This window comes from Myotis myotis, unplaced genomic scaffold (assembly GCF_014108235.1).
Source record: "Myotis myotis isolate mMyoMyo1 unplaced genomic scaffold, mMyoMyo1.p scaffold_m19_p_39, whole genome shotgun sequence".
Classification (NCBI taxonomy): domain Eukaryota; kingdom Metazoa; phylum Chordata; class Mammalia; order Chiroptera; family Vespertilionidae; genus Myotis; species Myotis myotis.
The window spans coordinates 380,980-397,500 of record NW_023416345.1 but is presented as its reverse complement, the minus strand read 5'-3'; the positions used below and the strand labels follow the sequence as shown (position 1 = coordinate 397,500).

The 16,521-nt window shown below is 51.6% G+C and overlaps 1 protein-coding gene across 1 annotated transcript in view; it reads left to right on the top strand.

Annotated features, from left to right (window-relative positions):
* Positions 1–16,521, top strand: part of CSMD1 (CUB and Sushi multiple domains 1) — a 157,262-nt gene that overhangs the window by 43,065 nt on the left and 97,676 nt on the right. Inside the window, exons 12-19 of the mRNA XM_036303902.1 lie at positions 1–164; positions 2,680–2,818; positions 3,421–3,608; positions 5,010–5,204; positions 7,859–7,975; positions 8,929–9,042; positions 12,693–12,788; positions 15,581–15,784. The exon at positions 1–164 is cut by the window's left edge and continues 28 nt beyond it. Coding sequence (XP_036159795.1) covers positions 1–164; positions 2,680–2,818; positions 3,421–3,608; positions 5,010–5,204; positions 7,859–7,975; positions 8,929–9,042; positions 12,693–12,788; positions 15,581–15,784 — 1,217 coding nt within the window. The remainder of the gene's footprint in view (positions 165–2,679; positions 2,819–3,420; positions 3,609–5,009; positions 5,205–7,858; positions 7,976–8,928; positions 9,043–12,692; positions 12,789–15,580; positions 15,785–16,521) is intronic.

Here is a 16,521-nt window from a genome sequence, read left to right as displayed (position 1 = left end):
GGGGATGCCTCAGAATGGCACCCGCTACGGGGACAGCAGGGAGCCGGGCGACACCGTCACCTTCCAGTGTGACCCCGGCTACCAGCTGCAGGGACCCGCCAGGACCACCTGCGTGCAGCTCAACAACCGCTTCTTCTGGCAGCCGGACCCGCCCACCTGCACAGGTACCGGCAGGGGCCTCGGTCCGCTCCCCGGGCAGTGGATTGTCCCTTCAGAACCATTTCTTTCCTTTAAATGAGGAAGGGAGAGGGAGTGAGACAGAAACATCCATGAGGAGAGAGAACCACGGACCGGCGGCCTCCTGCACGCCCCGCACTGGGGATGGAGCCCGCCACCCAGGCAGGTGCCCTGACCGGATCGAACCGTGACCTCCTGGTTCCTAGGTCGACGCTCAGCCCCTGAGCCGCGCTGGCCGGGCCAGAAACATTTCGTAAGGGTTCCTCTCCGCCCGCTGGCGCTCTGAGCCCATGCTGGCATTTCATTGCAAACCTTTAAACTCCATTTTATTAGGTGAGATCCAGGGAGTAGTCTACTTAATATACAGCCATTGACATTTATCTAACAGTTCCTGTCCCGAACTCATCTTGTAAAAATAAGAATTAATCAAATTACTATAATTTAAAATTCTGGGTGGCTAAAATTTCATAACCCTCCTATTGCTCTTCTCATTTTTTAATATAGAAACTTGCCCATGAGCAAAACCAACTAGATAGAAAGTACTTTCTCTGTTGAGATGGTTTTTCTATTGTCTTGCTACATTTTAATCGAGTTCTGAAAACTAGAAATCATACTGCTTTTGTCCAAATGAAGATACCAGGAGAAAGTTGTCTCTGAAATGCGCTGGAATGTTAGAGTTTGGCCTTATTAGCATGGAAATGGGTTTTGCAGACTTTAATTTGAATAATAATCCAAGATGTTCTTTCGCAAATATGGCTTTCAGGTAATGGGTGTTTTTATAGAAAACAGCAAAGCCATGTAGACTGTCCCTCCATTCAATTAAACATTTTACCACGAATAACTATTTAGATGATTTCAACTTAATTTTAAAAAGAAATGCTACTGAACTTTATTATCCTAGTGAACGGTCACAGTGCAATTTGAACTTCTTTATAATCGGCTTCCAATACGTACAATTTAATTAATCCGTGAAGAGAGACCATGATCATGAAATGAGGGGCACGGGCTGTCATGTCAAGCCCAGTCCTCAGGAGCACCCACAGATTTCTACCTCTTTCTTTTTCTTTTCTATGTTTTTTGTGGTTTTTTTTGCACTGGAAGATGCATGAATTTTTTAAAAATATGTTTGTATTGATCTCAGAGAGGAAGAGAGAAGGGGAAAGAGATAAAAACATCAATGATGAGAGAATCATGGATCGGCTGCCTCCTGCACGCCCCACACTGGGGATGGAGCCCACAACCCGGGCCTGTGCCCTGACGGGGAATCTATCCGTGACCTCTTGGTTCATAGGTCAATGCTCAACCACTGAGCCACACTGGCCAAGCTCTACCTGTTTCTTTTTAAAAGTGGAGTAATTAGCCCTAACTGGTTTGGCTCAGTGGATAGAGCGTCGGCCTGCGGACTGAAGGGTCCCAGGTTCGATTCCGGTCAAGGGCATGTACCTTGGTTGCAGGCACATCCCCAGTAGGAGGTGTGCAGGAGGCAGCTGATCAATGTTTCTCTCTCATCGATGTTTCTTCTTCTCTAGCCCTCTCCCTTCCTCTCTGTAAAAAATCAATAAAATATATTTTTAAAAAATAAAATAAAAAATAAAAGTGGAGTAGTTACCTATAAATGCACCAACCATTTTTTTTATATATATATTTTATTGATTTTTTACAGAGAGGAAGGGAGAGGGATAGAGAGTTAGAAACATCGATGAGAGAGAAACATCGATCAGCTGCCTCCTGCACAACCCCCACTGGGGATGTGCCCGCAACCGAGGTCCATGCCCTTGACCGGAATCGAACCTGGGACCCTTCAGTCCGCAGGCCGACGCTCTATCCACTGAGCCAAACTGGTTAGGGCTGCACCAACCATTTTAAACCACTGTCCTGCTTTTAAGTGAAGAAAGGCACCTTTTAATGCTGTTTTCAGGATTTCCGCTCCCGGGGAGGGACATCCGAAGCCAGGCCACTAGCAGTTAACCTCCCCGAGACCCCTGCTCAGTTGACATTCACTCAGACCAGTTTGCCGACCATGGTCTTAGACACTTCATTGTAACATCTGACCCTCTTTTCACTGAGCTGTGGCCTTCGGCTGGCTCCTCTCTGAGTTGCCTAGTTCTGGCCCGTGACTCGGCCATCCGTCCTCAGCAAAGACACCAGGCAGCACTTCACCGGTCTCGAGTGTCAGCTGCAGGGACACGCCCCCGTCACTGCAGCAGCTGCAGGCCCTGTGGCAGCGGCCTCCCAGGAGACGGGGCAGGCGGGCCACCCCTCTGGTTAGTTGAGTAACAGTCACGCTCAAACCACAGCGAGTACGTCCGCGGGTCCGCAGTGTGGAAAGCCCTCAGCCGGAGGGTCACGGCATCCCCTCGGCTCACAGTCACGGACGTGCCGACCTCCTGGCCGCGGCCTTTCCGCGGTGAGTGGTGACCGCCAGCAGGCGGCGCGGCCAGTCCGGGGCGCCTCCCGGCACACTGACCGCTGTCCCTGCTCCCTTGTCCTCCTCGTTGGCAGCCACCTGCGGCGGGAACCTGACCGGCCCGGCGGGGGTCATCCTGTCCCCCAACTACCCGCAGCCGTACCCTCCCGGGAAAGAGTGTGACTGGCGAGTGAGGGTGAACCCCGACTTTGTCATCGCCTTGATCTTCAAAAGGTACCTCTCCCGTTGAACACCTCTTTTTATTTTTATTTTGTTTGATTTCTATTTATTTATGTATTTTGTTACTCCTCATCAGAAGATTTTTTTCCATTAATTTTTAGAGAGGGTAGAAGGGAGAGAGAGGCAGAGAGAGAAGCATCGATGTGAGGGACACCTCAATCGGCTCCTCCTGCTCACCCCCCACTGGGGACCGAACCTACAACCCGGGCCTGTGCTCGGACAGGGAATTGAACCCTGACCTCCTGGCTCAGGAGTGGACGCTCAGCCAGGGAGCCACACGGCCGGGCATACCCAGCTCTTGAAACCTCATTTCAGTCCGAGGTCCCGGTGCCGGGAGGGACAGTCTGTTCCTGAGCCCCGCGCCCTGCCGGCCTCTCTCAGGGATGCTGTGTACATGTGGCAGCCCCGTGAATACGGATGCATCTGTGGCCACTGATGTCTGTTATCGTTCTTCCTGTCTCGGCATTTTGGTTCCGTCTCACTTCTGGAATGTTCTGATTTTTAAAAGCCACACGAAAGGCAGAGCCCCTGTGCTGGGAGACTGGCCTGGGCGGGGGAGCGCACGGGGAGGCCCTGACGGGCTTCTTTCTCTTTAGCTTCAACATGGAGCCCAGCTACGACTTCCTGCACGTGTACGAGGGCGAGGACTCCAACAGCCCGCTCATCGGCAGCTTCCAGGGCTCGCAGGCCCCCGAGCGCATCGAGAGCAGCGGCAACAGCCTCTTCCTGGCCTTCCGGAGCGACGCCTCCGTGGGCCTGTCCGGCTTCGCCATCGAGTTCAAAGGTACCATGTCCAGCGCCCAGCGTCCAGGCCCCTCCGGTCACTCCTGCGGGAAGAGGGCCGGGCCGGCGGGCGCGTGCAGGAGGCAACCAATCCCTGTGTCTCCCGCATCGATGTTCCTCTCTGTCTTTCCCTCTCTCTCCCTCTCTCCCTCACAGAAAAATATCCTTGGGTGAGGATGAGCGAGAGAGAGAGAGAGAGAGAGAGAGAGAGAGAGAGAGAGAGAGAGGGAGGGAGGGAGAAAAGGGAGGGAGGAGGAAGGGAGGGAGAGAGAAAAGAGAAGAGAAGAGAAGAGAAGAGAAGAGAAGAGAAGAGAAGAGAAGAGAAGAGAAGAGAAGAGAAGAGAAGAAAAAAGAAAAGAAAAGGATTAAGGAAAAAGCCCATAGACACAGACAAGAGTGTGATGACTGCCGGAGGGGGAGGGGAGGGGCGTGGGAGGGGAAGGGGGGTAAGTGGTGATGGAGGGAGACTGGCCTGGGGAGTGAGCACAGGACACAGTGCACAGATGACGTACGTAGAATTGTACACCTGGATCCTGTATGATTGTCTTAGCCAATGCATCACTGTTCTTAACTTAACGAATGGACCAATCCCCTCTCAGGAAGTCGGATTCCCCGCCTCTTCCCAGGCAGCTGAGGTGACTCGGTACAAAGTCAGGAAGCGAGCTTCAGTTTTTCCAGAATCAGTGTTTTTGGTTCAGCACTAAGGTCTGTAGTTAATGGGAGGATGGATGTAGAAAAAGGAAGTGCTGCCTTTTCTTTTAACCAAGAATAAGTAATGGAATAGCAAGTGTGCAGTAAGATGTAGTTTGAAAACTGGGAACTATAATTTGATTAAAAGTTTTTCTATGATATTTAGTTATTAACTGGGTAATTAGTAACCTGATCATCTTTCCTAGTATATGTAATTATTAACTTGATAATTAATTAACACCTTGGTCCTTGGTTGATCGGTAAAAATTTTTTGAGCATTTCTCATATGTTGGGCTCTAGTCTAGGCACTAAAAAACAGCCAACCAGACAGCTAAACACACAGGAACATTAAGGCCCTCCCCCATAGAGGTCACCCGCCCCCACGGGGGTCACCTGCCCCCACGGGGGTCACCCGCCCTCACGGGGGTCACCCGCCCCCACGGGGTCACCCACCACCATAGAGGTCACCTGCCCTCACGGTTGTCACCCTCCCCCACGGGGGTCACCCGCCCTCACGGGGGTCACCCACCCCCACAGAGGTCACCCGCCCCCACGGGGTCGCCCGCCCCCATGGGAGTCACCCACCCCCATAGAGGTCACCCGACCCCACCGGGGTCACCCACCCCCATAGGGGTCACCCACACTCACAGGGGTCACCCACCCCCACAGAGGTCACCCACACTCACAGGGGTCCCCTCTATTTCTCCTGCAGAGAAGCCCCGGGAAGCCTGCTTTGACCCCGGGAACATAATGAACGGGACCAGAGTCGGGACGGACTTCAAGCTGGGCTCCTCCGTGACCTACCAGTGTGACTCCGGCTACAAAATCGTGGACCCTGCATCCATCACGTGTGTGATCGGAGCGGACGGGAAGCCGGCCTGGAACCAGGCCCTGCCCACCTGCAGTGGTACGTGCGCGTGTGTGACAGCTGCCCCGCCTCACCTCCGGCAGGCCCAGCTCAGTCACCGAGGGCCCTCAGCACAGACTGTCCTGTCCCCCCGTCCTCACCTCCGGCAGGTCCAGCGCAGTCACCAAGGGCCCTCAGCACCGTTCCCTAGTCTGTGGTGGGGATCACTTGCTCGCAGAGCTAAGGCGGGAAATGCAGGCGACCTTCCTCCTTCCTTGAATCAGCCAGGCCTCAGCCATCCTCCCAGTACCTGGAGGGGGACTGTTTCTCTCCCTCAGAGAGTTCAGCATTTTTACTCCCATTTTGTGTATCTGATCTACATAGAGGTACCGATGAGCAGTTCCTAGGTGTGCTCTCTCTGTCTCTCTGTTTCCTTCCCTTCCTCTCTCCATTTATACATACGCAATATACATAGATGACACATGCACACATGTAACATTAAAATGAATGTGTCACTTCCCCCCACAATTCAATAGCTTGTAACTCCTTATGTAGATGCTAAATTAATAAAATCACCTATTGAAGGTCAGATCCACGTGTGAGAACAGACAAGAGTCCTCTCCAGTGACAGGAGCCAGAGTAATGCCCCTGATCTCATACATGGGGAAGGGCCTGGGGAACATTGTTCATCTCAAATCATTAAAACTCCCATTTCTCCATTTATTATTGTTAATGTTATAGTTGAAATTTTGAAGATTACATTTTATTAAATTGATCTATGTATATATATATATATATATATATATATATATACACACACACACACACACACACACACACACACACATATACACACAGACACATGCATAAAGGGAAACATACATTTATTATATGTTTAAATCTATGTTAAATATATGTATATCACGTATAAATACATGTATATATAAAGAGTAGTAGGCATATATGCAGTGTTGATTGATAAAGGAATTCTGTGAACCTGTTAGCACTGGATAGTGTGTGATTTTTGTAGCAAATCGTGGTTGTGAATTAGGAAGCCTGGTTTATGAGCCAGCGCGTTCTGTTGATCTGCTTCATGGAAAGTGCTGGCCAGCAGTGACTGTGAGTTGTGTGGACGGCGTTAGAAGGTTTGTAAAGCATGCACATTTTAGTCCTTCCCGGGTTTATTCGTAACTGGAAGTCACGACACACATGTGCGCTCACACTCACTCACACATACTCACATAGACACACACACTCAGACACACACACTCACATAGACACACACACTCAGACACACACTCACATAGACACACACACTCAGACACACACACTCACTCAGACACACTCAGACACACACTCACATAGACACACACTCAGACACACACATAGACACACACACTCAGACATACACACTCACATAGACACATACTCTCACACACATACACTCACACACACACTCACATAGACACACACACTCACATAGACACACACACTCAGACACACACTCACATAGACACACACACTCAGACATACACACTCACATAGACACATACTCTCACACACATACACTCACACACACACACTCACATAGACACACACACTCAGACATACACCCTCACATAGACACATACTCTCACACACAATCACACGCGCTCACAAACTCACACACAGACAGACATACACACTCACATAGACACATACTCTCACACACATACACACACACACACACTCTCAAATAGATACACACACAAACATAGACACAACTCACACATACACACTAACTCAGACACATGCACTCACATAGACACACACACAAACATAAGCACACAATCACACATACTCTCACACACATACACACACACAAACTCACGCACACACACTCAGACACACACAATCACATAGACACACACTAACATAGACACACACTCACAAACTCAGACACACTCACAAATACACAGGCACACGCAGCTCTGTTTGTAATTAACACCCCACCATCATATTGCCCCTAACTTTCTAGGTTTCAGTTGCTTCAGCTTTAAAGCAATCTTTTGAGAGACCACCCCACATCAGTAATTATATATGTTGCTCTTGAACTGAATCTAAGGTATTAAAGGCTGAAAAGAACACAAAAACTAGAAAGAAAACTCTTTTCTTTGACTCCCATAGTAATATAAAAACAGAAAAACAAAAACAAAAACCCTGAAGTAATCCATGTATCTGAATACAGTGATTGACAGCGAACAGACATGGCTGGTGAAACTTTAAATAGCCTAACAATTTGCCTTCATTGAGCCCGTTATTGTTATTATTTGAGCTTTTTTCCCGATTATTTTATTTATTTTTTTTGATTGCTTAAAGTATTACAAAGAATATTACATATGTCTCCTTTTTTTTCCCCCACCCTTGACAATCCCCTGGCCTCCCCTACCCCCCAGTGTCTTGTGTCCATTGGTTATGCTTATATGCATTTTAGCTTGTCTAAGAAAGGCTTAAAATAATATTGTCTTTCTGCTAAATTAACGTACTTTTATTCTACCTTGGTAAATACTTGTGTTCCTTTTTCTCTGACTTTGGAGAGCAAAGTGAAGTCGGCTTTGGACGGTAACATCCTGGACGTTTTAAGTGACACCCTGCTCCCTGACGGGGACCTTGGCCTCCAGCCCTGTCCCGGCGGCGTCCTCCACGCATGTAATTCTGGTCGCTTTCCCTTCCAGCTCCCTGTGGCGGCCAGTACACAGGGTCCGAAGGCGTGGTGCTGTCCCCCAACTTCCCCCAGAACTACACGGCCGGCCAGACGTGCCTGTACTCCATAACGGTGCCGAAGGAATTCGGTGAGAATGTCTTTGTACTTTTTATTCATTGTCATGCTTTTCATCGGTGTTCATTGTTCTACCTTTGTCCACCCTGTATGATTGAGTACACACCCACATACACACACAGGCTGTTACAGTGGGGTTGCCTCTGTTACACACACACACACACACACACACACACACACACACGCACGAGCTGATACAGCTAGATTCGCCCCGCTTGCTGGCGCTCACCTTACTCTTTCATTAGAGCTGTGACGTGCGTTTGGCACACGTGCCTCCATTTACTGCTCACCATGCTGTGGAATGGTTTTAGCTTTTCCCTGACACATGAATAAGATTTAGTTGCTCATTGTCAGTCGATGCGAAATCACACGTTTTTGTCAATACCATGAAGGCCGACATGCTATTGGTGTGGGTGCAAGCCTGATGAGGCGTGAGGCAGGAAAGTCCGCGGCAGGGACCCCCGTGGAGAGGCTGAGCGCTACGACCCTCCGGCCGGGAGCGAGACCGAACGCCCAGCGCAGTAACGGCAGCCGTGTCCGCACTGTGTTGCTGAGTCACGTGTACACGCTGCAAGGAATACAGGGATTTGGCATGAAAATAACCAGCTCTTAAGAGTTTCACATCCCTTCCCGAATGAGCCGGCTTCCCATCCCAGCCGGTTCTTGATCCCTGTACTAGTGTCCAAGCTCTCACCTAAACAGGCCCCTTTGCCGTGACCCTGCCAGCACCCTAAGGTGAAATTAAACAAAACCCACCTCGTTAATGTCAGACATGCAGACAGCGATCATCTTACGCCTCCCGCTCGGCACCAAACATCAAGGAACCACGCACAGTAGCTGTAGCCACGGAGAAGCTTCAGGGAGCTGAGGACCGAGTCCTGGGCCCCGGCCTTCGGAGGGGCCGGTCCCTGTGCGGGACAGCCGGAGCCCCTTCCCCCTCTAAGCGTGTCGCGCCTTCGTCCGCAGTCGTGTTCGGGCAGTTCGCCTACTTCCAGACGGCCCTGAGCGACGTGGCCGAGTTGTTCGACGGGACCCACCCGCAGGCCCGGCTCCTCAGCTCGCTCTCCGGCTCCCACTCAGGTAAACGCGGGAGAACCTGCCTTTCCTTCCATTCAGATGGGCGTGCGGCTCGTTCTAAACTCCGTGTGTGTGTGTGTGTGCATGTGTGTGTGCGTGCGTGTGTGCGTGTGTGTGCACGTGTGTGTGCACGTGTGTGCGCGCGTGTGTGTGCACGCGCATGTGTGTGAAGGAGAAACTTAGTAATCCTGGAGTGTGTTTGTTTGTTTAGTAAAATTTTATCTTTGATAAGAAATGTCCAGTGGACCTTTATCCCATAGATAAAGCCGTCTGCTTTGATCGTTGCACTTACTAAGATTATAAAAGTAGGATATCCATCTCAATAAAAGTGGAAAATATCCAAGAGAAAGGATTAACTGGGATGTTTTTAATTTCCATTCTATGTGTTGGGAGCTTCTTCCTGGAGCTAAACAGTATGAACATTTTGGTCTCACTCAGTTGACCCCTGCAAATACATAGGTATAGACCAGGGGTCCTCAAACTTTTTAAACAGGGGCCAGTTCACTGTCCCACAGACCGTTGGAGGGCCGGACTATAGTTTAAAAAAAAACTATGAACAAATTCCTATGCACACGGCACATATCTTATTTTGAAGTAAAAAAACAAAACGGGAACAAATACAATATTTGTATTTGCATGTGGCCCATGGGCCGTAGTTTGAGGACCCCTGGTATAGACCCACTACATCCACACATGTAACAGTACATGTGTTTATCACGTGTGTATGCACTCATCCATGTATGTGTGCATTTAAACATAGTTGGGCTTCATGAAGCACAGAATATTGGTTCACAACTTACTTGTTGTCCATATTTTCACTTAAGAGGACCTGTGTAGGTGTCCTCATCAGACCACACGTGCGGCCAACGTCACTGGTGTTTGTTCTGAGTGGTGTTCAGACGGGTGCGCAAGGCAGGTGTGTTCCCTGGGCCTCGCTGTGTCCAGCAGCCACCTGAGCACAGTGGCCCCTCTGTGGCCATCGGTCAAGGCCTGGTGGCTCCCAGTGTCCACTGTCGTTAAACAAAGGCTGCAGGGCCCGTGTCTTGATCATTTCTACCCAAGTCCAACGGGCGCTGTCAGAACGGCATCAGGAGATGCCATTGACAACACAGACACATTGAAATCCCACACCCCTTAGGGACCCATTGAAATCCCACTTCCCTTAGGGACCCATTGAAATCCCACACCCCTTAGGGATTCATTGAAATCCCACTTCCCTTAGGGACCCATTGAAATCCCAACTCCCTTAGGGACACATTGAAATCCCACTTCCCCTAGGAACACATTGAAATCCCACACCCCTTAGGGACCCATTGAAATCCCACTTCCCTTAGGGACCCATTGAAATCCCACACCCCTTAGGGATTCATTGAAATCCCACTTCCCTTAGGGACCCATTGAAATCCCACTTCCCTTAGGGACGCATTGAAATCCCACTTCCCTCAGGGACCCATTGAAATCCCACTTCCCTCAGGGACCCATTGAAATCCCACTTCCCTCAGAGACACATTGAAATCCCACTTCCCTCAGGGACACATTGAAATCCCACTTCCCTCAGGGACCCATTGAAATCCCACTTCCCTCAGGGGCGCATTGAAATCCCACTTCCCTCAGGGACCCATTGAAATCCCACACCCCTTAGGGATTCATTGAAATCCCACTTCCCTTAGGGACCCATTGAAATCCCACTTCCCTCAGGGACCCATTGAAATCCCACTTCCCTCAGGGACGCATTGAAATCCCACTTCCCTCAGGGACCCATTGAAATCCCACTTCCCTTAGGGACGCATTGAAATCCCACACCCCTTAGGGATGCATTGAAATCCCACTTCCCTCAGGGACCCATTGAAATCCCACAACCCTTAGGGATTCATTGAAATCCCACTTCCCTTAGGGACCCATTGAAATCCCACTTCCCTTAGGGACGCATTGAAATCCCACTTCCCTCAGGGACGCATTGAAATCCCACTTCCCTCAGGGACCCATTGAAATCCCACTTCCCTTAGGGACCCATTGAAATCCCACACCCCTTAGGGATGCATTGAAATCCCACTTCCCTTAGGGACCCATTGAAATCCCACTTCCCTTAGGGATGCATTGAAATCCCACACCCCTTAGGGATGCATTGAAATCCCACACCCCTTAGGGACCCATTGAAATCCCACTTCCCTTAGGGACCCATTAAAATCCCACTTCCCTTAGGGACCCATTGAAATCCCACTTCCCTTAGGGACACATTGAAATCCCTCTTCCCTTAGGGACCCATTGAAATCCCACTTCCCTTAGGGACCCATTGAAATCCCACTTCCCTTAGGGACCCATTAAAATCCCTCTTCCCTTAGGGACCCATTGAAATCCCACTTCCCTTAGGGACACATTGAAATCCCTCTTCCCTTAGGGACCCATTGAAATCCCACTTCCCTTAGGGACACATTGAAATCCCACTTCCCTTAGGGACACATTGAAATCCCTCTTCCCTTAGGGACCCATTGAAATCCCACTTCCCTTAGGGACGCATTGAAATCCCACTTCCCTCAGGGACCCATTGAAATCCCACTTCCCTTAGGGACCCATTGAAATCCCACACCCCTTAGGGATGCATTGAAATCCCACTTCCCTTAGGGACCCATTGAAATCCCACTTCCCTTAGGGATGCATTGAAATCCCACACCCCTTAGGGATGCATTGAAATCCCACACCCCTTAGGGACCCATTGAAATCCCACTTCCCTTAGGGACCCATTAAAATCCCACTTCCCTTAGGGACCCATTGAAATCCCACTTCCCTTAGGGACACATTGAAATCCCTCTTCCCTTAGGGACCCATTGAAATCCCACTTCCCTTAGGGACACATTGAAATCCCACTTCCCTTAGGGACCCATTGAAATCCCTCTTCCCTTAGGGACCCATTGAAATCCCACTTCCCTTAGGGACACATTGAAATCCCTCTTCCCTTAGGGACCCATTGAAATCCCACTTCCCTTAGGGACACATTGAAATCCCACTTCCCTTAGGGACCCATTGAAATCCCTCTTCCCTTAGGGACCCATTGAAATCCCACATCCCTTAGGGACCCATTGAAATCCCTCTTCCCTTAGGGACCCATTGAAATCCCACTTCCCTTAGGGACCCATTGAAATCCCACTTCCCTTAGGGACACATTGAAATCTCACGCCCTCACAGGCCCGGCAGTGTGCTCTGAACCTGCTTTAATCCGAAGGCGGACATGTATTTTGTGAGGTTTTTCCTAAATCCTTTCATTTTTAAAATCGCAGCTTTGGACTCAGAGACATTTCATTAAGTAAAACCTCAGGGAGTAATTGTCAAACATGCTTGATTCTGCATCAGTGATTAGTCAGTTCTTAGTTTCCTGCCTTATGGGCTGCCAGGCCCATCATCCCTGAGCTTTTCCAAACGAAAGCGGACGTGAGATCCCGGTTGGAACAGCACCTTCATGGGACGCGTGGGCGAGAGCTGAGCCAGACAGTCCTTCTGGAAAGGATGGGGGGGGGGGTGTAAGCCCTAAAGTGCGGTCCCGGGAGAATTCAAAGCCTGCATGTCACCTTCCAAGCAAGGGGCTTCTCTCCGAGACGCTATCGTCGCCGCGGTAGCGTGCACGTGCGGATGTGCGCAGTGTCTCTGTTCTCCCGCAGGCGAGACGCTGCCCTTGGCGACGTCCAATCAGATTCTGCTCCGATTCAGTGCGAAGAGCGGGGCGTCGGCCCGCGGCTTCCACTTCGTGTACCAAGGTAACCCTCCCTCCCGGCCACCCTGCCGCCTCCCACCCCAGACCTCGGTCTCCCGTGGAGGCACAGACAATGCCCACTTCCATTTTTTTGTTTGTTTTTTAAGAAATTGAAGACATTCATTTACTTATAACAAAAGTATTTTATCAAAATATTAAAAATTTTAGTTTGACCCAAATCTGTTTCTACTGCAAAGATAACTGTCCCTGATTTCTCTGGCCGGGGCAGGCAACAGACAGTGTGCAGATTATTTCTGCACGGCACCTCCCGCTTTGCAAAACGATTTCAACTGTATTTCAGTTTATCTAAGAAAAATATTTCATACAAGTTTAGATTTCAGTAACTTTTAAGGGAATACATAAATGTTATGTTTCCAAATCGTATTGCAAAAGCTAATTGAAAAGGCAATTTAACAGAACCCAGTAAGTGCCCCTGCGTCTGTCCCTCTAAACAACTGCTTCGTTTTGTTTGTGTTCTGTTGCCTTTAGGATTTCTGCCCCGTATGTTTATTTTTTAACGTGGGGCTTGGCTTGTCCACAGCCTGTGGGATCACCCCGAGTTCCCGGACCCAAGGCCTTTTTCCTCCTTCTGTCCCCCTGTGCGTGGATGCTCACCCCGCGCTTGGGGCCCAGGGCAGGGGTGGCTCTGCTGTGCCAGGGCCTCCAGGCCGGGCCGACAGGCTGCTGCAGGGAGAGCTGCGCCTCAGACGGGAGCGGCCCTTCCTTTCCCGGTCCCGGTTCTGCTTGGGCCTGGAGAGCTGGCCCGGCTCTGGGAGGTTTTCCTTGGGGGCCGGAGTCACCCCCCAGCAGGGGCTCCTGCAGAAACCGGTGACGTCATCGGGATGTTCAGAGAGTTTCGGAGAAGGACAGTCCTCCTGTCATTTACATCCGGGGCATCTCCCACCGCGAGTCCCTGCCCTGCACGTGGGTCTCGGGAGAAAACCCTGGGCGTCCAGAAATCCAGGGGCTGAGAGGTGATGGGCAGGGAGCATGGTGTTCGCATGAGCGGGAGGGAAGGACTCGGAGCCAGGCCATGTGGCCGCGGCTGGGATGATGCTGAGATGCTGCTGCCGAGTTAGAACCAGTCCCTTCGCTCTAGGCCAGTGGTTGCCGGCCGGTGGTCTGCAGGCCTCTGGTGGTCTGTGAGGCCCGGAAGGCCGGTGCCCCCTGCTACACCTTTTGTTAAAATGTAAGTAACTCACCAGGGATTTAAAAATGGACCCGAGTGGAGGGTGGCCCGTTTGGCAACTCACCGCTCACCACTACAGACTTTCTTAAAACAAGTTCAGTGTCCCCTTCTGTCCTGTGGAAGCAGGCGTACAAACCGCGGTCCATGCGGGTGACTTACAGAGGATCTACACGTTCAGTCATTTCCATCTGCAAAGCTTCAGGCTCCGGGCCCCGTCGGCCTGACCGCAGCCGCCTTTGATTTTTTTTAAAATAGAACCTCAATCAGATCATCGCATTAAATATCCGAGGCTAATGTCTATCCTCTTTGCAGAAGCTACACTTCAAGCCACCATTCCTAAAACGGGTTCCTCTTTAAAGCAGCGTGTTGTCATTAAAATGGAGAAAATACAGGAACATAGGCACCAAGGCAGCGATGCATAGCGAATGCCTTCTCCTTGTACTTGAGAATCATAATGACTCCCGCAGCCTCACTGTTTCACAAAATCCCAGCATACCCTCTCGCCTTGCTGTGTTCCTCCCGTGAGCTTATGCAAAAGTGGACGTGTTTGCGTCAGGGTAAACCCTTCGGTGCTACACATGAACGGTCAGATTGAGCGTTGCCTCCGAAAGATGGTAATTCTATGGAAGCCTGGAGGTGACGTGACGTCATTGTATAAAAACCTCCCGCATACGGCCCCCAGGTACCACGGCGGCAATCTTTCCTGCTATCAAAGCATAAGGCTGACGGGGACTTTCTCGCACCCTCGGCCACGGGATGTCTGACCAGGTTAGCCGACGGGTCTGTTAGGGAGAGCGAGCCGGGCGGGATGGCGGGGAAGACGGGGTGCAGGGGGCGCAGGCGCAGCAAACCCGCAGGGGAGCGGCACGAGCAGTGTGTCACTGTCATGGGAGGACGGCCCTGGGACAGCACAGCTCTGCGTGGCTGTTCGTTCTTTACGTGTAGACGGCGCACAGCTCTATGGACTCCTTCCCATAGACACTGTCTCACCTCTGCATGGAAGTGCAGTTTCATCAGAATAATCGTCTGACTCTCATTCACATAAAATTGCTGCCGCACCGAGTTGCCCACGTGGTGTCTGTGCCACGGAGGCTCGGTGCCCACAGGAGTAGCATGCTGGGCAGAGCCGTGGAGAAGGGGGTCGCCGCTAGAGCGCATCTGTGGGCGTGTCTCTCCGAGGCTGTGCTTTTAAAACTATACTTTTCTTGGTTTCAGAGAGGAAGGGCGAGGGAGAGAGAGATGGAAACATCAAGGATGAGAGAGAATCATTGATGGGCAGCCTCCTGCACACCCCCCATTGGGGATCAAGCCCACAACCCAGGCATGTGCCCTGACCGGGAATGGAACCCTGACCTTCTGGTTCACAGGTCGATGCTCCACCCCTGAGCCACGCTGGCCCGGCAGAGAAGCTGTTTCTTAGTGATCTCTTCCCCAGGAGCACAGGGTGAACTTTAATTGCCTAAAGGCCTCTGAGAGGCAAGGGGCCCCCGGGTCCACAGGGCAAGGCTGTGGGACGACACAGTTAACCTCCACGCCCGTGATCCTCCAACAGATGCCCTCACGTCCTCCACAAGGCCGTCATGGCGTGTTGTGTGCTTTGCCCCCAGCGGTCCCTCGCACCAGCGACACCCAGTGCAGCTCGGTGCCCGAGCCCAGGTACGGCCGCAGGATCGGCTCCGAGTTCTCGGCGGGTTCCATCGTGCGGTTCGAGTGCAGCCCCGGGTACCTGCTGCAGGGGTCGGCCGCCCTGCGCTGCCAGGCGGTGCCCAACGCCCTTGCCCAGTGGAACGACACCATCCCGAGCTGCGTGGGTAAGAAGGGTTCCTGGGTGGCGGCCGGGGCGGCCCGGATGCAAGTGGCCGGGAGGAGGCGGCCGGGAGGAGGAGGATGGAAGTGGCTGGGAGGAGGTGGATGGAAGTGGCTGGGAGGAGGCGGCCGGGAGGAGGTGGCCGGGAGGAGGTGGCCGGGAGGAGGAGGATGGAAGTGGCCAGGTGGAGGTGGCCGGGAGGAGGCGGATGGAAGTGGCCGGGTGGAGGTGGCCGGGAGGAGGAGGATGGAGGTGGCCAGGTGGAGGTGGCCGGGAGGAGGCGGATGGAAGTGGCCGGGAGGAGACAGCTGGGAGGAGGCGGCCGGGAGGAGACGGCTGGGAGGAGGCGGCCGGGAGGAGGCGGCCAGGAGGAGGTGGCCGGGAGGAGGTGGCCGGCCCCCTGCAGTGCGTTGAAGGGCTGTTGTCCACGCTCTGCGGGCTCCGTCCGTCCACCTTCCTGCAGACCTGGCCAAGGGGCAGTGCAGTGTGGAAAGAACCGAGTAGCAGCAAACCCTGCAGATTATTGTCCCAGGAAACCACTTGTCAGAGGGACACGAGGAAACACGTTCCTTCTCGGTCCTTACCCAGTCCACCATCAGCCCTCAAGCCATGAGCATGCCACATACTTTCATTTTAGGGGGAAATCATCACACATTGATTTGTGTAATGCCCTTTCATTTATTTTTTAAAAATATCTATTGATTTCAGAGAGGAAGGGAGAGGGAGAGAGATAGAAATATC